The sequence below is a fragment of the Eurosta solidaginis genome, chromosome 1 (genome assembly GCF_040869045.1).
Source record: "Eurosta solidaginis isolate ZX-2024a chromosome 1, ASM4086904v1, whole genome shotgun sequence".
In the NCBI taxonomy this organism is placed as follows: Eukaryota; Metazoa; Arthropoda; class Insecta; order Diptera; family Tephritidae; genus Eurosta; species Eurosta solidaginis.
The window spans coordinates 304,552,561-304,577,045 of NC_090319.1; the positions used below are offsets into that span (position 1 = coordinate 304,552,561).

At 37.5% G+C, this 24,485-nt stretch overlaps 1 protein-coding gene across 5 annotated transcripts in view; it reads right to left on the reverse strand.

Moving 5' to 3' along the window:
- Window positions 1-23,867, reverse strand: part of jus (julius seizure) — a 64,969-nt gene extending 41,102 nt beyond the window's left edge. For 4 of the 5 annotated variants that reach the window (XR_010948979.1, XR_010948977.1, XM_067761316.1 and 1 more), the window contains exons 1-2: window positions 23,620-23,867; window positions 6,629-7,846 (exon numbers count right to left, since the gene is read on the reverse strand). Coding sequence is in view for 2 of the 5 variants with exons in the window: in XM_067761316.1 (XP_067617417.1) it covers window positions 6,629-7,199 (571 nt within the window). In the remaining 3 variants the exon portion in view is untranslated. Of the gene's footprint in view, window positions 1-6,628; window positions 7,847-22,571; window positions 22,748-23,619 lie in introns of all 5 variants that reach the window. The other variant, XR_010948978.1, reaches the window with a different exon arrangement.
- Window positions 23,868-24,485: the final 618 nt, after the last annotated feature.

Consider the following 24,485-nt stretch of genomic DNA (forward strand, 5'->3'; position numbering starts at 1 on the left):
TACGTACATAGATTTGTATGTGTGCATAAATACTGGCACACATGAATTTAGAAGCCTATAATTCCTTCAAAATGCTTACTAAGCTACCATAATTTTTTACAAAATACTGCAATTAGTTCTACAAACGAAACATTTTTATTTCCTTCCTTGACTGGGCCGCCGCCATTTCTACGGATATACACATACACACAAATGCGCATACTCATTCATTTACTCCCAGCATGAGCTTATTATTTATAATTAGCTTTTGTTTTATGAGCAATACTAAATTAACTGCAATTCATAACATTGTGTAACGAAGCATATTATTTACTTTATCTTGTTGTGTGATTCAAAGCATTGGCCGCAAGATGTTGATTTGATTTACACTTAACATACTAGATCTTTTGGTAAGGTATAGCGATTGTCCTTCATACCAGCATATATTAATATAATAAAGGGATCGTAGTAGCTCTACATTACACTGCATAGTTACATGTAGTTGAAGCAGTTTACTATGCACTTTACTTTAGAGGATTTATTACAGGAATACCACACTGAACGAAATGGTGCTGGTAAAATCAACAAATCTGTTCTCTTGTTCTTGACTTAACGGAGATTCGGTGAAATTGATCGAATTACAGTTAATTCGACCGAATTCTTTGTCAAACGAACAAATCATTTTAGTCATTTCAACAGAAGAGAAAGTTAACAAAATTCTGTAAAATTGACAGATTGCTGGTCAATCTAACTGATTTTTCTATTAACACAACTGATCTCACTAGTCATTTCAACAGCGATCAACAATCAATACATGAGCAAATTTCAAAGAGAATTTTACGCTCACTGCGCTCTCTACTTTGTACTTATGACGATGGTGCCACTTTTTTAAAAAAAATACCAAAATAAGAAAACCACCAAATCGAAAAAAACACACAAAATGGGAAACCAACAAAAAACTAGTTTTTCAGATATCAATACAAAACGAAAAACGCTTTTTTGAATTTACTGTGCAAAAAATTATGAGATACCGGGACACCTATTTATCGGGTACAATTTTGCAACTTCTCCTCCAAGCGAAATGCAAAACTGCCCTCTTGTTGCAAAAGTTTTGTTTGAACGAACGGGAATTTTCCAAAGTTAGTAATACTTTGTTCAAGTTTTTACGAATTTTCACTCACGAGAACGAATTTAGTAAGATAATAAAAGCATCCTTTTTTAATTTTGATGTTTCCGACAACATAAAAGTTTGAGTTGTTTTGGAATAGTTTCAGCTTAAAGTGTTACGAAAATTAAACTTGCCGAATTACATGTAAAGTTACCCCAGTGGTGAATTACCTTCTAGCGATTTGATTCTTTACCTTTCTTTAACTTACAAGTTCTCTATTTAAAATATTATGTCAAACATATATACTAAAAGTTTTGTTCGAAACAATCAAGTGTGGCAACTACGTGCGAGAGAAGAAATTGAGAATGAGCTGAGCTGCAACTGAAAGAATTGAGAATCAGTTTTGTGACTACTATTTTCATTTCTATTTACAAAGCGAAGTTCAGAACTATAAATTATACAAATTATAAAGTATAAAATTTGGTGAAAGTGCGTTTAGTAAAACAAAATAATAAAGTGTTTAGGGCAAAGCAACATCAAAATTTTAGAAATAGGTTTTTCAGTTAGAAGCGGGGTCGCCCCTCCCCTCGGCAGTGTTTGGCAAGCGCTCCGAGTGTATTTCTTCCATGAAAAGCTCTCAATGAAAAGTCATCTGCCTTGCAAATGCCGTTCGGAGTCGGAGTAAAACATGTAGGTCCCGTCCGGCCAATTTGTAGGGAAAATCAAAAGGAGCACGACGCAAATTCGAAGAGAAGCTCGGCCTTAGATCTCTTCGGAGGTTATCGCGCCTTACATTTATTTATTTATATGGCAACATAGGTACTTTCGTACAAAGCTGTCGCAACAACCTTTTTTGTTCATTTGACTAATAAAACGGTCAATTACGAATCAACGATTTGTGCGCAGTTCATTCAACATCTTGTTGCTATGGATAAAAATTAACAGAAATTTCGGTTGAATTGACCCGTATTTCGGTTGATTTTACCAGTCTTTTTCTTTCAGTGCAGCATCAAATAGGTAATGAAGTTCGGTGGTGAGCAGCAAAATAATATTTAATAACGTTCAGGTAATGCAAGAACTTATGTTACCATGGAAACACGGGCATTGACGTGCGATTTCTTTTAAGTAATATCTGAAATCATGAATACATATACCAAGATACATAATTATGGCACTGTGCTCATAAGTTTTCCTTGTTGTTGTAGCGATAAAGACACTCCCCGAGGGTTATGGGGAGTGCTATCGATGTTGATGGTTCTTTACAGGATATAGGTCGGGTAACGTCCGGTAACAAGCACCATTAGGTTTCAAGCCCGACCACCTCGGGAATGATTTAATATTACTATATTTACCATTCTATGTCATCTCGCCCTCACCGCCTGGGTCCCTGGAATTTGAGATCGCCAGAGTGTCGTATGCTAAAGAAAGAACATTCGCCATGGTAGGTGAGGTTGACAATTGGGTTGGGGAAGCTAGAAATTGCGCTTGAAACCCCTTGAAAGAGTTGTGCTGCACAACCTCTTAAAACATTTGGGTATTTGAGTCGCCTCTTACGACAGACGCACCTGCCGCAGGTATATTCTATACCCCCTAACCCGCTGGGGGATTAGTTTTCCTTTATCTTGAGAAACGAATGTTTATTTATACTTTAAGTCATTTCATGCAGATAGGTTTTTTATTTTATTAAAATTTTTTCTTAAACACTTTACAGTATTTCAAAATTAATTTATTATTTGCCTTAAAATTCAGAAGAAACTTTTTATTTTAGTCAATTTGACTAACAATTTTGTACATATATATCAGAGAAAACGTCTGCCAGGGCGTATGAGCAATCTAAAGCTGTAACCTATGGATGTAACGGAAGTGAGTTTACCGGAACCGGAATTGGAATCAGCGCTTACAAATTTGCTTGATATGAATAGGAATCAGAGCCGGAATCGGAGATGGGACAAAATCGCATATCTTGTAAATTGAAGAGGATAAAGACGACGAAGACCATACCGTTAATAAATGCAACTAGACAAAGTGTCCCGCGTGGTTTAGCATCATACTGCATCAACTACTTGCTTTGAGTGGGCTCTTTGATGGGGATCTTAAAGCCACATAAGAGCTGGTAGCTGTACACACGGTTTTGCAAATGGTGAACAATACGATATCTGTATACTCAGATGATAGCAACTAATGGAAGAGATAGGCTCTGCAGATCGGATAATATGGAGATACTATAAACTGACATATAAATGTAGTGTCTTTCGGGCGCAGGTACCACAAATACTGGAGAAAGCAAACATTAATTGTAGCCACCTCAACTTTTAACTTTATAATTTACAGTCATGACATGTTTAAATCAATTCCTTATTTCATCCTGATCATTTTGAAATGTGGAAGTCTTTATTTATCTCGATTCGTTTATGCCGTTACGATCAACCGCTATGTTACCAAAGTAAATATACTCTGTGTGCAAAGCACGTTGAGTAAAAAAAGTAGGAGTGGCTTTCAGGCGATTTTGCTTATTTTCAGAGCAAACAGTTGTAGCTATGAAAAAAATTTTAATGCCAGTTTTTGTTCGGATTGGTAGATTTTCGTTCCATTTATGGCATTAAAAGTATTTTAGAAAGAGTAACAAAAAGAGCGGGTCACGCCTTTATTCAAAATTTGTTTAAGTTTTGTTCTTAGCTCAACCATTTCACTACTGAGGTAGAATATCAGTAAAATGTAGTTAAATACTATAGAGTTGTTGCAAACTTTGTTAAGGATAGACCTTTACGAAAAGTGGTCTTTAACCGATTTTGATTATCTTCACTTCACTTCGACCTTCACGGCTATAAAATTTTCCAAGGATAGTGTCTCTGCCAAATTTCAATGTAATATCTTTAACGGCTTTTGATTTACGGCTTGTTAAACTTCCAAATTTTCTTTTTCTAAATGTGGATGGTGCCACGCCCATATTCCACGCCCATTTTTCGGAATTTCTGATTTGCGTCAGAATACGAGTTCACCTAGGAAATTTCATTAGATTAGCGGTATCGCTTTGGAATTATCTCATTTTTCTAAATTTTCGGTATCGAAAAAGTGAGCATGGTTATCGTCCGATTTCGCTCATTTTCAATACCAATCTATTCTGCATCCAGATAAACACGTGTAGCAATTTGGTGGAGATACCTCAATATTTGCTAAAGCTATATGCTAACGGGCGGACAGACGGACATAGAGACGGGAGGGCGGACGGACATGGCTTAATCAAATTTTTTCGATACTGATGATTTTAATATATGGAAGTCTATATCTATCTCGATTCCTTTATACCTGTACAATTAACCATTATTCAGTCAATGTTAGAATATTCTACGTGCATGCATGCTGAGTATCAAAAAATAAATCGGGATTTCGGTGGCAAGGGCTCGAACCGACGTTCTCCGGACATCAGTAGTGTGCTTTAGCCAATGAGCTATCACATCCGCAGAACAAATCACGGCATAAAACTCCATAAGTATATCAAAATCTTATGAAAAAGAAACAATTGGCGTTTTCGAAAATAATGTTGCCCTGTTGGTTTTTCTCAACTCTCCTGTGTGTTCCTTTCATAAAATAGCCTTTTTCAGAGCACCAAGTGACCGAGTTAGGTTAGGTTAAACTGGCCGGTCCATGAGGACCTCACATAGACTGAATGAGTCCGTAGTGTTACCAGAAGTTTGTTTTAACGACCAAACTGAAAACCCCTATAAAAAACTAGGACCTATGTTATAAAATAACTCCGTCCTCTTGGCAAATACTAGAGGCTTTCGAGGACTTAAGCCACTTGCTGCTTCTAGATCTGACAGCTGTATCACTCCTAATAGCTGGAGTCTTAGCCTGGCAAGCGCAGGGCACGAGCACAGAACGTGTTCGATCGTTTCCTCTTACAGCCCGCACTTCCTACATCTGCTTTCACTGACCAAGTATAATTTAAAGGTATGTGACGCCAGAAGGCAGTGTCAAGTCAGAATACCCGTCATAAGTCTATAGTCCTCTCTTTTTAATGATAGAAGACACTTTGTTGGTCTAAGGTTGTAAGACCTACACATAATTTTCGACACTTTACAGCCCCGCGCTTGAACCCATGCCTTTCCTGCTTGGTCGATCATATGCACCTCTCGCCTTCGCTTAATCTTGCACATCCTAATTGCCACGTCTACGGAGCAAGCTTGAAGGGATGCGCCCTTTTTAGCTAGTTCATCCACGTTTTCATTCCCATCTATTCCCATATGCCCTGGGACCCAATATAGATGAATGCTTCTCCCTCTCCCGATTCTCTCCACAGACTGTTTACACTCTAACACGCATTAAGATGCTATGCTATGCGAGATTATTGTATTAATTGCTGCTTGACTGTCAATATAAAAGTTAATACGGTTTCAGCTTAAGCTATTCTCTTCCAGGGTTTCTACCGCTTTGGTTACGGCTACTATTTCCGCTTGGAAAACGCTACAGTAATCCGCCTGTATGATCTGTTTATTTCCGGAACAGCACATTATACCGCAGACCCTACTCCTTTCACTACTTTGGAACCATCTGTGTACAGATATATCGCCTCGTTCGCCATTTGAGCACCCTTGCGCCACCCGTCCACCTCTATTGTGGCATTAAGATCGCCCTCGAAGCGCAGATAGGGAATCAGGTAGTCTCTTCGTCTTGTTATTGATGACGCTATACTACTATGGCCGTATGGTAGGCGCTCGAGCTGCCCCGAGGCACCGAGCCTGGTTGCAGTTGTTAACGCTATGTTCTTTGCTACCCGGTCTACAGGTGCAATGTGCAGAATGGCATACAGTGCAGCCATCGGGGTTGTTTTCAGGGCTCCTATGATGACCGAGTTACAAAATTAGAATCTAAGAGTGCAACATGAGGGTAATATTTTTTTCCATAGAAGAAGAAACCATATGACTTTAAGCACTCTTCACAAATGGTTTTTTAAATTCTAAATGTTCTGCAATAAGTTTAAACTTTAGGGTTTTCTTTTAAACCCAGAAGAGTCTACAAGCTTTTATTTTTAGATTCTCAAAACTTTTTTTTTTTTTTTTAAACAATTTGCGACGAATTGGTCAAATAAGGTAGTTTCCAATTCAGTTCAAACATGTTTCAAAAAGTACTTAAACCGATGAACGGTTTGAAATTCAGCTTCGAATTTCTAACCGTGCATTAAACGCCCTCTCTCCGAACTTTACCGAATTACACTCTATCTCAGAGTTCGGCTGAAGAATTTCCTAACACACACTTGGTTTCAAAAATATTCTATCTGAACATAAATTCAATATATTTTTATCTGATATATGTCGTTTTTCAAAGAAAATGTGAGATAGGGCGTTATTTTTCTGAATTCTAAAATAAAGTGTAAATCTGTAAAATGTTAAGACGGCGCGTTTAAAAACACACTCTGAGGTTGAGGAAATTTCCTGATATATAGCATTTTAGAGATAACAGTCGATACAGGGTGATCTTCCAATAAATTTTGCAATATAATTAGACGCAGATAATTTGTTTAAAGTTTTAAAAAATACTCACCAAACTCAGGCGTTGTTGTTTCCGGACTAATGCTAAATGCGTTCACCAAAAAGAAATCATCGCCATTATCGCAATGAACTGTCGGCAACAGGAAAAGCATGAATGTAGCATACATAACATATGACATGGTGAATGCATTACAACGTGAATACATTGCGTAAATCGTCTGCGAGGTTGATTTGGCATACACGCTGGCAACTAATGGCGTAGTGGTGGCAGCAACCGAAGAAGCTGATGGCCATGACTTTTGTAACAACAGCTGCGACCACAATAATGACGACAATAACGGTATTCTCACCGATGGGCACATATTGCCATTTCCACTCGTACGATACAGTGATTGCTGGTTACATACAACTTTTATAGCGAACGTTCGCTTATTGAATAATAAAGTTGACAGCCAACACAAAGGAAACCGGAGAAATGTCAAAAATGCCAGTGAACGGAGTGCAGCAACGTGACTAATTGAAGTTTGATTATATTTGCCCTTTTGCGAAAAACTTTCGTTTACGTCATCGTTATTATGGTGCTCTAACGTGAGCGTTTTTGAATTTTCGAGTATTTTAATCATTCTGTTAACGATGTTGTTGTTGTTGTTGACTATTTCACAGAAACGAGTATTTATAAAATCGGTGTTTTCATTATTTTGTGTTAAAGCTTTCGTAGAGTAAATTATATTTTCGTTTTGTTTTTTATAAACTGCACATTTATAATTTTCTAAATTGTTTTTCTTTTCGCTTTTATTAGCGTTGAGATTTTAGTTTGTTTTATTTTGCTTATCAACTCATTACAACAACAATTGCGTGCATTATTTATTTTTATTAATTTGGTGTATTCCCTCAAGTAGTTGTAGTTGCTGTTTTCGTATTTTTATTCAGCATCAGCATAAGCGGCAGTTGTGACGACAGCGGCGGCAACAGTGATTATTTGAAGCGTTAACAATTTATTTTCACATGGACATTGTGCATCGCAAAACCTCACACCATTTGTTAGCATTTAATTTTTTTCTATATCCTTTTTGTGTATTAACGTTTTTGCTGTATATGTATAAGACTTCCAATAGCAGTGGAGTGGGTAGTTTTATTCTGGGGCTTTACAGCCCCATTTAACTTCATATTACGTCGTCGTCGTGGTCTTCATCCATTCTGTTAGATTCTAAAAAAAAGTTCGTTTAGATGGCCAGCTTCAAACTTTCAACATTGGTTTGTACATGAAAAACTATAAAAAGAAGTGAAACATAGAATTAGAAACGAAAATTGTATATTAAATTTCTTAGTAAATACACAGCCATATTCTCACCCACCCATACATATACACTAGAGCGGGTAAAATTTGTTTTCCATTAAGAATATAGTAAAAACGTAATCTGCAGATGATTCTAAAAAAAATTGCTGAAGACACCATAGCTCTAAGTCCAATTTCGAGTCACCAACTTTTGCAAAATAGATATTTTGCCATATGAATGTAGGGTTTGGCCAAAAAATCTTCATTGCTTCTGATAGAATTATAGGAAAAATATCATATTGGACTTACTTTAAAGGTATTTTACGTACATTTCAGAATCTGTATTAATATTAATAGTGTTTTTGAATTTTAGTAGAGATATCAGGCTTAAATTATGAGAAATTAGCCTAAAATGAACTTTTAACTACTATATTATAATTTTTAACAAATTTCTTATGGAACAATTTTTTTTTTTCTTTACAGCTAAAATAAGTTCAGAACATTTCCAACAACGTTCATTCAGGCAGTTTTTCTTTTTTCGAATTCGTTTTAGTAGAAAAAAAATTTCAAAAAAAAAACCTATATTCCTATATTTTCAAGTAATAAGCAAAAAAACACAATTTTTATAATTTTGATGTAATTAATTTAAAAAATATTTTTTACTTAGAATTGACCTTTTAACGTATTTTTCAAAATAAAAGTAATGTTAAGTTATTATTTTTAAAATCTTCTTTGCTCTCCATTCGTGGTTGTTTGACTGTCTTCAGCAATTTTTCTTAGAATCATCTGTAGATTACGGTTTTGCTATACTCCTGATGAAAAAAAATCCATCCATATAATTTGACCCGCTCTAATATACACACATATATAAATTTCAATTAAAAATTTTAGCGCAACAAGAAATGCTCGGCTGAATGCCATTGACATTAAGAAAATATGTAATACAATATTACTAACAAAGCCACATTAAGGAGCAGCCTGGTTTGTAAATATTTGCCAACATTTTATAGTACGTGGGTGACCTTTGCAGTCTTTCGAACAACTATGAATAAAACATTGTGTGCGGTTTCCATACTAGACAGCAGTGTAAGGTCTTTTTCGTATTTGCGTTTTGTGGCACTTTTCTGGAATCAAATCTAAAGAGTCGTGATAGGGAGATGTACACATATATATTGGGTTCCTGGGCATATGGGGATAGATGAAACTGGAAAAAGCGGCTGAGCTAGCTAAACAAGTCGTATCACTCGAAGCTTTTATCCTAGATGTTCCAATCAGGTTGAACGAGGAAATGCGGTTGGAGGAGGAAACGATCGAACACGTTTTGTGCTCGTGTAGTGCGTTCGAAACCTAAAAGCAGCAACTAGCATAGGTCCTAGAAAGCTTGCAGTATTTGCCAAGAGGACGGAGTTATTATATAACATTGGTCCTGGTTTCTGATAGTATTTTTCAGTTTGGTCGTTGAGCAAACTTCTGGTAATACTATGAACTCATTCGGTCCAACCAGACTCTAGTAAGAGCACTTTTTTGTCAATGCAACTTCTAGCTCAACCAAACTTAACAAGAAGATGGGTTAAACACCACTAATCTTATGCAAAGTGACTAAGTAGGCAGTTTCTCTTGAAAAAAGTAATTCGGTCGGCTTAAGTTAAACAGGTTGGTCAAGAAAGCCCTCAAAAAGACTGGATGTATCCAGGTTTTTTGAAGGTAAGATTGAATTGGCCGGTCCATGAGGACCTCACATAGACTGAATGAGTCCGTAGTGTAACCAGAAATTTGATTAACGACGAAGCTGAAAAACCCTATCAAAAGATAACATAGGTAGGTATGTTACAAAATAAATCCGTGCTCTTGGAAAATCTTAGAAGCTTTTTAGGACCAATGCCACTTGCTGCCTCTATATCTTACAGCTTTATCACTCCTAATAGCTGCGACTTAGCCTGGCAAGCGCAGAGCACGAGCAGCAAACGTGCTCGAATGTTTCCTTCTCCAACCAGCACTTCCTACATCTGCTATCACTGCTCAAGCTAATTTAAAGCCACGTGGCGCCAGAAGGCAGTGTTCACTCAATATACCTGTTATAAATCTACAGTCCTCTCATCTTAACGATAGCAGCAACTTTGTTAGTCTGAAGTTGTAAGACCTATACATAATCTTCGACATTTTACAGAACCGCGCCCAATATAATTGGGATGTCTACGTAGCAAGCTTCAAGGGATGTGCACTTTTTAACTAGTTTATCCGCTTTTTCATTCCCATCTATTCCCATGTACTCGGAGACCCAATATAGATGTATGATTTTCCCTATCCCGATTCTTTGAAGGTATTGCTTATACTGTTTTCACACAGAAACTTAATGATCTCATTTCACCTTCTAATGAAATCGTAAATTTTTTCTTTCACACAGAAGTAACTGCTCGATTAGTATGAAGGATGAAATGTCAAGCGAATAAAATGACAATGCTATATGACAGACAATCATGGCGGAACGATACAAGGTGGCAGCATGGTGACATACCTACAAACATAAAAAAATTCCATGTACTTGTAAATTCGATGGACAAATGTCAAAATCGTACTGCGCCGCTAGTTGATGTATTAAATCAAAAAAAAAGGTTATAATCAGCTATTCGATGCGGCCACCTTGTATCGTTCCGCCATGCAGACAATGACATTTAGTTTGACAAATGACATTTTTAAGCACTGAACGCACCAAAAACTAAGAAGCGGAAGGCTGCCAACAGAGTTGCATTGTGCTTTTGACTTCATTAGGCATTCGATTAGCTACTAATGAAATAATTATAGATTCGAATTTTGTAGGGAAGATTGAGCTCAATAAGCGTCTTAATGTAGAAAACTGCCTTTATTATTCAATAAGCCGTCTGTGTGAAAACAGTATTAGACTCTAATACACTTTTAGATAATATGCTATGCCAGATTATTGCCTCCTCCATGTTGAGATTCCGCGACAACTTACTGTCTATGGTGATTCTTAGTGAGCTATGTTAATTTATAATATTGTTCGGTCTATCCAGTGTTTTTGTTTTCATTTAAAAAAATTGTCTCAATATTAGATCGCCCACGGCATTATACAATTTTTTTTTTAATTTTCGAATTTTTCCGAAAATTTTTTTGAAACTTGTTTTACATAGTTTCAGTATTAAAATGAATGGAAATTTTTCCTTAAATTATCGAAACTAAAAAAAGGAGAATTTAATTGGTGAAATTCAATAAAAATTGTAACTGTTTTCTTGCTTTTCGTAGATGTGACTGTGTAAGTGTATGTCCATGCAAAAAGTCTAATAAATCACATGGGATTTTTTGGTCATTTGTCTTGCATTAAGTTCCATTTGGTGGCATTTAAACTTAACGCTTAATTTAATTTCTCTATTCTTTTTGAATGGATTCTTGAGCAAAACTTCTACATTTACTTTAGTGTAAGCTTTCTAATTTTACTTCTATCGCACAAATAACTAACAAAGGCCATGGTGGAATAACCAGGTGAAGTAAACCGTCAATAATATTGCTCTAAAATTTTCTTTGTTCCGTTATTCGGCTATCTGAAAATCTTTCACCAATCTTGTCCCCGTAAACGTGTTGCTTTTTGCATTTTTCAGAAGTAAAATATTCCACTTTTAGTACTTTTTTCACATAAGCTATTAGGTGAATATCGATGAACCTTTAATGGATTTAATTACAGAGATTCATCATTTGAGTATCTTTGGTGTTACACTTAAGGATTGTGATTTACAATATATGAATACGGCTCGCTTCGGATCGGCAAATTCTAGGCAGACTTCCGCTGGGCAAGTCTATCCCCTGACATTCTGGTATATAAAAACTTGGTAACATTAGTAATACATCATGAATTCAAATATCAAGAGTTTTTGGTGGATCTTATGATTAAGTTTGTATTATATATTAAAAGGGCATATGTTTCACTTCCGACCTTCGACGACAAATCAACAGAGCAGATGAACATGAACAATGAATTTTTAGGGATAGAAATACATTTAAGAGTATAACGATCAATTCCAAGCAAGACTGTAAAAGTTTTCATCGAACCCGAAACCCATCCAAGTGGCGCAAGGCAGGAAAGTTCAACTAAATAGCTGAATTGCATACTGTGATGAATATTAGCATCACTAAGCTGTTAGTAAATAATCACGCAACAACAAAAACATGAAGCAGCTACTCTTATGTACGTGTATATATTAAAACTAGCAACACTTATGTAAAAGGCGACGAAGAGCTATCTCATACACACAGATGTAGTCATCAGCCAAAGTGGTTACACACACATATACACTCATATGGCTATAAACTACAAATATACATTTACTTATATAGCTGGTAACTAACCAAACAAGAGCTACAACTGTTCGCGAAATTACTAGACTTTAGGAGAAATGGGTGAAGGAGGAAACCGAGAGTATAAAAGCAGCGCAAGCCGGGTAATTATAATTGTGAATTACTACTGCCAATATTATCTAAATAAAGACCAGTTTGCAACACTGAATATTGGAGTTATTTATACAACAGTTTAGCGATTTGAACGTTAGCAGACGGTTTCAAATAACCGGAATTTCCCAAAATTCGTTACAGTACGTACTATATATGAATGACACACCTTCCTCTCATGTCCGGTTTTTCAACGAAAATTTCAACTGCAGTTGAAGTTTAGGTCAGTTTACTTTGGCCACATCCTTTGAATTTTATTGCTCATCACAATTTAAGGGGCCAAATTGATTTTTTTATTTTTATTCGATCCTATAAGTAATGTAAACTCGCACTGGTCCTTTGTATCCCCTTTTGCAGTGGCACTAATATGAGGAAAAAATCAGTTTCTGTAATGGCTTTCGTCACAAAGTATTTATTTTTCTACTCCTATTTTTTTAAAGCGGGTAAAAATTTTACCCTCTTCGGACAATCGAAAATACATCCCTATCGTTTCAGATAGCGTACATCTTCTGTCTTTTTTATTTAGTTAACCTGGTGATTCCGCCATGCACAAAGGCAAGCCTACGTTTCGGAAATTTTGTAAAAATTACCAAATTTACATAACTAAATCTGATATTCAATACTGCGAACGGAAATAACCTGTTGACAAACATTAGAGCATAGCACTTTTCGTGCTTTTAAATACAAACGTTAATATTCCTGTCTATCTTTTCGTATAAATACATAAAATATATGCGTGTGTGTGGTGTGTGTGTGTAAATGATTGGTGAGCTAAATGGCATTAGGATATGACAGTGGAATTTATAATGGCTGTAAATCAAATTAGAACGTGATAGTAGCCAAAATATGTAGTATAATATTCGCAAGTGCAGTTTATATTTATTATTATTTTTTGTTTGTTTGGTTATCATGACGTCATTAGACACCCAACTATAGATACATAAATGTATGAGGTGATAGTATCATTTACAAGATTAATAGTGTTTAGTATGAGACAAATGCTCTTGGTAGATTTTACGATATGTATTCTTACTTTAGTGCACACAACATCAATTAAATTCTCTATATTGTCCTGTTGTCGTCACAAAATAAAATGATAAATGTGTTTTCGTTTCTTCAAATCTTCCCAAAAGATTTTCGAAACAAACCGTTGTCATCACGGCAAGGACCATTAATCTTCGGCACAGCTTATGAATGTCGAATGCTGCAAGGGCCTATCCATCTTCTCTCGATACTTTCATTTATTCATCAGAATAGATATGATCAATAACTTATAGAGTATGATTTTATTCAATGTTATTTTGTTGTTATTCTTCTTGTAGCGATAAAGTGACGCTCCAAAGATTTTAGACAGTTTTATCAATGTTGATGATCTTTTGTCGGATACAGATCCGGTACGGTCCGGAAAATAGAACCATTAAAATTATAGCTTGGCCATCTCGGTAAAGATTTGATATGACTACGATGAACCTGCTAGTTCTAGGACTTATAAAGTATGATTGTTGTTCACTTGTTGTTGTTGTTGTAGCAGTGCTTCGCCCCACCCAACAGCTGCGACCGATCACAAATTGTCATCAATATCCTCTAACGGGAGTCAAAGGAAACTTGCTGTATCAACAGGGGTGGACCATAATGAAAGGGGTGTTAGAGGCGTTGGTTCCACATTACAACTAAAGAGATGATTGGTGTCATGTGGGGCACATTGCAAGCGGGGCATACATTTTGTATGTCGGGGTTGATTCTGGATAAGTAAGAGTTTAACCTGTTACAGTATCCAGAACGAAGTTGAGCTAGAGTGACTCGCGTTTCCCTGGAGAGTATACGTTCCTTTTCCGCAAGTTTTGGGTACTGTTCTTTGAGTGCTGGATTCACCGGGCAATTCCTGGCATAAAGATCCGACGCCTGTTTGCGGAGTTCACCAAGGACCTGCTTGTGTTTTTTTGCTTAATACGGCTGAGTTATCAGGTGCCGTATTTCCTCAAAATGCTGCTGTTGGGATGCCCAGGTTTCTGGATATTCAACAGGAACTGTTTGGTTAGCATCTCATTTCTCTCCCTGATGGGCCTCATTATGTTGATGGTATTCTGGGGATATAAGAAGACAGCCCGTGGCGATTCTGACAGCAGTATTTTGGCAGGCCTGTAGCTTCTTCCAGTGGATAGTTTTTAGGCTTGGCGACCATATAGGGGACGCGTAGCATGCAATCGGCTGGCGTTTCTTTGTCTTTTCCGCAAGTACTGCCTGCAAGGGACTTGAGGATTTTATTACGGCTCGGAACAATTGCGGCTGCGTTCCCACCAAAATATAGATCCTGTTCAAACGTCACACCCAAGATTTTGGGGTGTAGGACAGTCGGTAGCGTAGTGCCATCGACGTGGATGTTCAAAATCGTCGACATTTGGGACGTCCATGTTGTAAATAAGGTCGTGGAGGATTTAGTCGGTTATAATGCCAGGTTTCGCGAGGCGAAAAAACTGGAGAGATCAGGGAGGTAGCCGTTTATTCTGTTGCAAAGCTCATCGATCTGTGGGCCTGGGCCTGTTGCTATTATTGTGCAGTCATCGGCGTAGGAAACGATAATAGCTCCTTCTAGTGGCGAAGGTAGCTTAGATATGTAGAAATTAAACAAAAGTGGGGAGAGGCACCCCTTGATTAATTCTTCTTGGTTTTGATGTTTCTTTCTAAATTGCACCAATGCCTGCCGACCACCCAAATAACTTGCGGCGCACCTTTTAAGACATAGGGGAAGGGTAGACCCTTCCAGGTCTTGCAGTAACGTGCCATGGTTGACCGTATCAAAAAGTCCAGCGCAACGAGTACTGTTCTATGATGGGGGGTTTGATTTAAACCGCAATTTATCTGGGTGCTGATGGCATTTAGCGCGATGGTGGTGCTATGGAGTTTTCTGAAGTCATGCTGATGACAGGCTAGCTGCAAATTTTCTTTGAAGTAGGGGAGCAAAATGGCTTCAAGCGTCTTGGCTACTGGCGATAGGAGAGATATCGGGCGACATGACTCTCCTACGTTAGCTGGTTTCCCAGGCTTTCCATTTTCGGGTATGACAAAGGTGGAAAGAGACAGGTTGAAGACATGTGATAAATATTTGAAACCCTCTTTCACTAGGCTTTTAAGCATAGGCATGGCTATGCCGTCTGGGCACACTGCTTTGGATGCTTTAGTATGACCGATGGCATCCTCAACCTCTTTGGCGGTGATGACGCGCTGAATTTAAGTTTATGTGCGTGTCTGTTGGCCCTCTGTCTATCTTTGTCGACCGTAGAATGCTTTATATATTGCCGGCAGAAAGCGCTCGCGCATTTTTTCGCATCCGACAGCACTTTATCGCCAAAGGCGATGAAAACTTTGTCAAGCAATCTAATGCGTTGGTTTATATCCCTTATTTGTGGGTCGCTGGGATCGAGCTGTCTTATAAGGTCACGTTCTCTCGCTAAATTTGCGGCCTCCGCCGTGAATTGGGGCCGAATTTCGGGAATTCTACCGGCGGGAATGAAACGAGCAGAGGCGGATTCAATGACCTTGCGGAAAGCACGCTCCCCTTGGCGGCCATCAGTCGGGATAGGGAGGGCAGCAAATCGGTTGTCCGTAAAGGATTTGTATTCGTTCCCACTTTCCTTTTTTAAAGTTTATGTAAGTGCGTTTTTCTGTGACGATGAAGTCGGCGGTACGCTCGAGCGAAATAAGTATAGGCAGGTGCTCGGACGCCAATGTTACCATCGGCTACCAGTTGACGCAGTTTACGAGTTCTGCGCTCACGATTGAAATATCCGGCGAACTATGACAGCTTCCTACCATACGTGTGAGGGCGTCTCCGTTTATTGTGCAGAACGTCGTTTCTTCTATTTGATCTGCCAACATCTCACCCCTACTGTTCGCGGAATTCACTGGGGCAACAGGAGGTAGGAGGGATGTAGATGTTGATGATTTCTAGGTTTGCATCGCCTGATCGGACAGATAAGCTTTACGTTTTAAGACGCTGTCCCTGCGGTCGATGTCGGGATCAAATAAATGATATTGCACAGAGTGGTGTATGATAAACGCGAGGCCGCCTCCATTTCCGCTCTCGCGACCTTTCATGTGGACATTATACACAGAACAGGTCTGCAGTGCAGATCTTGATGTGAGTTTAGTCTCTTGTATCGCAGCAATGCGGATGTTGTGCCGCTTCATGAAATCGACTATCTCCGTTATCTTCCCAGTTAATCCATTACAGTTTAACTGCAGAATTCTGAAGTGCATAGGGGGAGACGTCGTCACTCTGGAAGTAAGTGACGGGTGACTACGCCTGGGTTGTGGAAGGCTAGGACGCAACTGCTGTTGTGGCCCTGGGACTGGACGTCCTTGGGTAAGCATTGGGGTACCCGGTGTATTTGGGTAAGCGGCCTGGCAACATGGCGCAATGAAACCCGTCGAGGAGTTGCCGTTACGGAGACCAGAAAATCTGGGAAAGTGGCACCGTCCATGGCAGGAGCTGCATTGGGCGGATGTCGCAAACATATATATTTTGTGCTGGCAAACGGTGAAACGGGAGGTAGGGACTAAGAGTCTGTTTCCTTGACCTACACAATTGCTGCCGGAAAAGAGGAGGAGAAGACGGGGGCAGGGGATGATGCTGGGCATTGCTCCCGACTCTCCTACGGAGATTGTAGGTATGAGTGGGAGCAGCCGTATGAGTTGGTGGCGCCGTGGGACGCGAGCAGTAGCGGGTACTTGTTGTGGTTTGTTGGGCAGCGGGGCTGCTGGAAGGTAGTGGGGGTCGCTAAGGCGCAGACTACAGGACGTCCTAGGGCGTGAACAGCAAGGAGCCCCAAAAGATTTATAGAAGCTACGTTGACGTCTGGTTTTGGGGTCTAGCCCAGAACAACCTGTCCGATGCAACCATCCCTTACACGAGACACACTGACAAGAGTATGACCGTGTACTGCGTTGTGTGCTCCACATTTTTTCAGCTTTTCTACACACTCAAGGACCAGTGCTGCCTTTATTTTTATTAGGGGAGTTAATTGAGCCAGATTTCTATTAAGGTACAGTAATCTACTCCAAAAAAAACGTATAACAAAAACTTATTTTAGTGCATTAAAGTGTGGTAAAGTATGCGAGAAAAGTACTTTAAGCAATAAAGCGTTCTCCATAGGGCTTTATGTCATTAATTATATATGAATCGCACTTCTCACCAACTAAGAATGAACTTTATTCTGCCTGTACGGTCACATTTCCTTCAAGTCAATTTGTATTTAATAAATTTGCAAACAATCACAGGAATACAACGACAAAAAGGCACCTTTTTAACGAGGCGGAGGTCGCCCTTTAATATCCAATTGTATAGTCATAAGTACGCCAAAATATATTTACATGTTAATGTTTGTATATTTATATGTTTGTTTATTTAAATAACATTTATATGCCAACTCAACTGAGTTCTCTCTTCTGGAAGCTTAACAACGAATCGATATCAACAAAATTGCCACGCATATCACCATTGCCAACTGCTTCGTGTCACGCTCATACACTTCACTTGATACCAAAAACAAATAATATAATACAAGTTAAATAGTACATACATAGGTATATGTGTGAACAATAAGAAATTGCATGAAAGAAGTAAGAAGCGTTTAAACAGGACGAGAGTATATTTCAATATGAAATATTTTTATTACAGTGCATCGCTAAAATAAAGGGACGTATGCACAATGCGGTTTATAAAACTGAGTAGGGCCTGGCAGCATTACACGTCGTTCTACACATCCCGCCTGCGAACCCAATAGCCAAAAACGTCGCGTTAGCAAATACAACAAGGTATAAGGCCTCGGGGCAGCTTGAGTGCAGGCCATATGGCCACAGCAGTATAGCGCCATCTAATATCGTGCCGTGCCTGAGCTTCGAAAGAGATCTTGGGCCACAATTGAGCCAGAGTGTTGGTGCCGAGGTGCACAAATGGCAAAACATACTACGTATGTGTATACGGATGGTTCCAAATTAATGGAAGGGGTCGGGTCTGATGTTTACAATGTCGATCCAGCAATAAGTAGATCCCACAGGCTACCAGATTACTGATCAGGCGATTACTGATAGCAACAGAAACTCAGGAGGTAGCGTGCTAAGCTGCTGTCGCGTCAATATATGTTTTGATATTTAGGCGGCTATTAGGGCAAAAATCTCACACAGTACTTTATCAAGAAGTATTCTGGGATGCAAAGAAGCATTGTAAAAATTTTGCTCAGGCCGCACCATACATCTATGTATACTGGGTTCCCGGCCATAAACGGAAAGAAGGTAACGAAGAGGCCGATGATTTGGCAAAGGAGGATGTAACACTAGCTGAAACTAAGAAAGACGTCCCAATCCGTTTGGAAGAAATTAAAAGGAGACAGGAGATGCATATGATTCATCAAGCAGGAAACACGTGTACAAAGCGCGATGCTACAAAATTTCTATGATTATGTGCAAATCCTTCCATATTAGACTCACAAACTGGCTCATATCTCTGAAGAGGCAGACTTAAGGCTCACGCTGGGCATAATAACTGGACACTGCCTTCTGGTGTCACATGCTTATAAGTTAGGCCTCGTCAGTAACAGCAGGTGTAGGAAGTGCGAGCTGCAGAAAGAAACGCCATGTCAAAGCTCCAGTTATTAAGTGCGGTAGAGTTGCAAGATTTTCAGGCAGCAATTAAGCTAGATCCTAGAAAACTTTTAGTATTTGCCAAGATAACGGAGTTATTCTATAACATAAATTCTGGTACCTGATTGGGGTTCTTCCGTTTGGTGGTCAAACAAATCCTGGTAACACTGAGAACACATTTAGTCTATGTGTGGCCTTTATGGATTAACTGAGTGACCAAAATTAACTCTGCCAAGAAAATTTCAAAGTTTCACCACATACAACTTCGTTTGATGCCAATATTCGCATAAATATTTCATTAAAAAACCATGCGAAAACATCCAAAGTAACATCGTACGTAACGTCCGCTCACTAATACGATAACTTGAGCAAAAACCGCGATATCTCTACGAAGTTTTGTATATGTAGTGCCTTATCTGGATCCAGAATAGGATAGTATTGAGAATGTGCGAAATCTAACCTTACTTTTTCGATTTCGAAAATTTAGAAAATTGGAAAAAAAAATAATTCATTATCACTTTGGTATGATGTGGCACCGCTTACACTTAAAAAAAAATGCAATTTCAAAGTTTTTCAAGCCGTAAATCAAAGGCCGTTTAAGATATCATGCTGGAATTTGGCATGGAAAGAAAACAAAATCGGTTTAGCGACCACCTCCACTTAAAAAAATGGAAATCCGAATTTCGAAATACCGAAAGAAGGCGTTTATCGAGCTTGCCTAAGATCGATAAATTGACGAAACTTGGCGGGTGGCTTAACTTTTAATAGAAGACTAGCAGAACCGGCAGACGTTGTTCAGCCCAAAATTTGGTGTATATGCATAACTTTAAAGAAGTGCTTTAAGTCTACGAAACGACTAGGAATTTTGATTTTTTTTAATTTTATAGATGTTCTATGTATGTCGCTGAACACGATGTAAGCTAGTAATTTAGGAATAGCAAGGCATATGGAAAATACCAATTAAGCTGCCTTAGTATGATTGTTTTCTTTTTCATAATGTCAGTATGCAATTTAGAGGGAACCATTTTTAACTTTTGATTTCTCCAAGAATCAGAAATCTTATTTAACTTGTACAGCTATGATCAAGCACTTAGGCAAAAAGTACAATCATTAAGGGCCGTTTTCACTATCCTCAATAAGCCAACTATCATAAATTATCGATATTTGAATTTTTTCCATGCTAACTGAAGCTTTCGCCATAAGTTAAGTGTCAGGTAAAAGTGTAAACGAAAGTGAACTGTTTTGTTGGTTTTCGTATTATTAACAATAGTTTTTTGCGATTTCTTATATAAAATAGTCACCATCATCGATTTAACTGGGAGCTGGTCACACTTTGTTGATGAAAACGATTAAGTCATCTGAAGGTTTGCTTTCTCCAGTCAAATTTTAACTCAACTAGAGATATAAAATACGGCCTTAAATGTCCCCCAGCGGGTTAGGGAGTCAGAATATATCCGGGGTAGGCATGCCTGTCGTAAGAGGCGACTAAAATACCATATTCAAGGGGTTGTGTAGCGCAACCCTTTCAGGTTGCCAGCGCAATATATAGCTTCTCCAAACGCAATTGTCAACCTCACCTATCCTTGGCGAATCCTGTTTAACTAACAGATGAGGCTCTGGCGACCCCAAGCTCCTCATGGAACTAGGGGGTTTGGAGGGAGGGATGGCCTGAAGGTTTAATGTGGCCATATATTTCCCGAGATGGTCGGGCTAGCACCTTAATGTTGCTGTGTTACCGGAGCGTACAGGATCTGTATCCGGAAAAGGACCATCACATCGATAACACTCCCCATAGCCTTCGGGGAGAAACCTTATCGCTACAACAATAACAACAACAACAACAACGGCCTTAAATATGTCTAAATGTAGTGATATTTTCCCAAAAACACTGGGCATTTTGCAAAGACACTCAGTGTGCCTTTACTTTTGAAATTTACTGTGCACACAAGTATGCTGTCGTGTATATAAGCATTAGACTGGTCGGCATCTGTACGAAAAAAAATTGCGAATGTATGCTTCTAAATCTGAAGCTGACATTGAGAGTCTCCCGGAAAAATTGTTGTTGTGCAAATTTCTGTGCTCACAGTATTAGATAATCCAGAATGTAAGCGTAAGGTAAGTGTAAGCGTAAGCAAAATCTTTGCAAGTATTATGCTTTATGGGGGAATATAGAAAGTAAGGGTAAGCGTAGTACGTGGGATTGGCATGCGTAAAGAGGGGAATAGAAAATGTACCCGTTGGTGTAATCACCACACTGTAGCTTAATTTGGGAACAATGTACGCGATAGGGTTAAATATGAGTGAAATCAGACAGCAAATAAAGTTGAGTTATCGGTTGGTTATAGTCGTATAATCGACGAGTTATGAATGAGTTTCGATTAGTAAATTTGCTATCAATTACAAACGTTATCAATAAGTTATAAATTTTTTATGGGCAAGTTATGGGTTTGTTATTCAAAAATTATCGATTTACTATCGAAAGTGTATCGATTTTTTTCGAAAATTTTTATATATGTTATTAAAAATCTTTCGATTTGTTATGAAAAAGTTATCGTATTGTTTTCAAAAAGTTGTCGATAAGTTATCACAAAATATCAATTCTTTTCGAAAATTTGTCAAAAATTTATCGACTTATCGGTGTTTTACCTACTTCCTATAGGCGTATTATCGACTTAATTATTATGAAACCAGATTAAATAAAACTTCAATATTAAAGCGATGGCACATCTTTGGTCTTGAGAAGCTCTATATTCCTTTATATGTACCTTTGAGCTTTGGGGTTATTTTAGCAGCATAGTAGTTTCTTCATAGTATGGGAAAGCAAGAAACATAGTTTAAGGGGCTACTGCTGTTGGTTAGCAAACAAAGCTAAAGCTCAAAAGAGCCTTAAATGAAATAACAGACCTTTTCTCGATAAAAAATAATGACGTTTCATTTTCAAACACCGAATGTTAGGTTATGTTGTGCTATGTTATGTTAAGTCACGTCATGTTACATACATATGTTACGTAAAGTTATGTTAGGTTATGTTATCGACTTGTTATGAAAAATTTATCGTTTGTTATCAAAAATTTGTCGATAAGTTATAACAAACTATCGATTTTCTTATCGAAACCTTTTAAGAAAGTTAGCGATTTCTTATAGGAGTTTTACCTACTTGTTATAGGCGTGTTATCGACTTGTATGTTATGAAACCAGTACCGACAAAGTTTCAATATGAAAGCGATTGCACATTTTTGGTCTTGAGAAGCTCTATAATCCTTCATATGTCCTTTTGAGCTCGGGAATCATTTAAGCATATTATCATAGCACTTTCTCATAGTTTTGTGAAACAAGAAACATAGTTTAAGGGGCTACAGCTGTTGGTTGGAAAACAAAATTAAAAGGACCTTAAATAAAATAATAGACATTTTCTCGATAAAAAATAATGACATATCATTTTCAAAAACCGGATGTTATGTTGTGTTATGTTGTGTTGTGTTATGTTATGTTATGTTATGTTATGTTATGTTGTGTTATGTTATGTTATGTTATTTTATATTATATTATTCTATGTTATGTCGTGGTCTTTTACGTTAATGTATGTTATGTTAGGTTAAGTTTTGTTTTGTTATCAACTTACAATAACACCCTTCAAATATAAACTTCAAATTTATGCGCGAACTTTAACAACCTCTTTATCGACCCAGTCGAATGTGCATCTTTGTATGTTTTAGTTATTGCTTACGGCATTTTCTTCTTCCTTTCAGGTTTTTCTTTATTTCATTATCCTTTTAAGTGGCTACACATTTTTGTCGGCTTTATAGGAAATTCAATAAAAACAAAAAAATACCAAATAAGCGATTTGCCTCCAACTACGCCCAATTTTTATTTGCTTTTTTCTGATTTTTCTTATATTTTCATGCGATTACTTATCTTTTGGACTTTATTTTATGCTTCACAGCATAATTCTTGTAATTATTTAAAGATTTTTTTTTATTTTATTACCATTAAGGTAATTAAGTTTAATCTCAAGCGCTGGGGAATTTACTTAAATTAAATAAATACAAAGGAAATTTATCTCCAACTAAACACTGCAATAATGCAATTTTGAACTTTTTCAATATTTCGTTTTTGTTTTTATTTTTCTTTTTCATTTTTTCTTTTTGATTTTGTCAAATTATTGATTAATTTTCCATTTTATTAGTCACCACTGCACCCTGCAGTATCAATAACGGAAAGTCATGTGGCTGCAACAAAGCAATAGCAATAACAAAAGCACGCACACATATTTAACTGCAATATTAGCACTTTTTCTAAATATATATTTGATAGCTACAATTGATCTTTATAATTTGGACGAGTTAAATATTTCTATATTGACGTATTTTTAGCAACACATTGTACCACTGTAAATAAGAGGCTCGCATGCAAACTCACACACACACACATACCCACATGTAAAGGAGAAAAGTTATATGTGACCTAAATAATATATTATTAAACACTTTTCATGCTTTACTTAATGGGGTTTCTGGTTTTTTATTTCACAAAATTAAGCAATATTTCATATTAAATTACAATTTCTTCATCATTCTTATATTTCCTTCTGAGTATCCTTTGGCACAACGCTTTCATCCATAATTTTCTAATTTAATAGTTAAGTACTTTTTGTCAAACTTCCGTTTTACCTTCTTTTGTATTTTTGCTGCAATTTTCACAATTTCCACGTAGAATTGAGTATTTGCTTGCAACTTAAATTTTTCAGGAATATTTTTATGTTTTTTTCTTTTATCCTTTGCTACTGCTTTAACTACTACTTTTTTATTTTACTCATTCATATATTCATACTCTTTTAATATATTATAGATGTACATATATTTTTTTTTTTGTTATGAATTAAAAGCTTCCGCTACGCTATCACGACAAGTTAACGCTCTTCCACTATGCAACGCGATCTGAATTGTTATTTGTCGTTTAAATTATTTGTAAGTTCCTGCGATGCCGTGTTCTACTTTTGTCTCTCCGACGCGATGCTATTTAGTATATACATATGTTGCTCTGTATTAAACTCGTAGAAAAGTCATACATATATACTCAAACACGCAAAGTTAATCGCACGTGGGCTTATTGGATTGGATTGGGCAGTAAATCCCGCTTTAATCACGCTAGGGACCATGGGCAATCGAAGTGCAATTCACAGATATATTTTACGTTCCAGAGCCGTGTTACCAACACTTTAAACAGCTAAATCACTCTGAATTTCAATACACCTTGCTTACACCCTATAGAGCAGAGCTGCTCAACCCCTAAGCACTTATAGCACTTTTGTTTTTGTTTTGCCTTGAAGAATAGGCACAGATACAAATTCACATTTTGAATAAAAAAAAAAAAATCATAGCACTCCCTTCTACCCTCATGTATAAATGAAAGTGCCTAAATATCATATGAAAGTGCAAAGAAAAGCACTTGCAAGTGAAGCCAAGGCAATTCGGTATAATATACAAATTTACACTAACAAGTTGACAATAAAAAAATTCTTAAAAATATTGTAGCG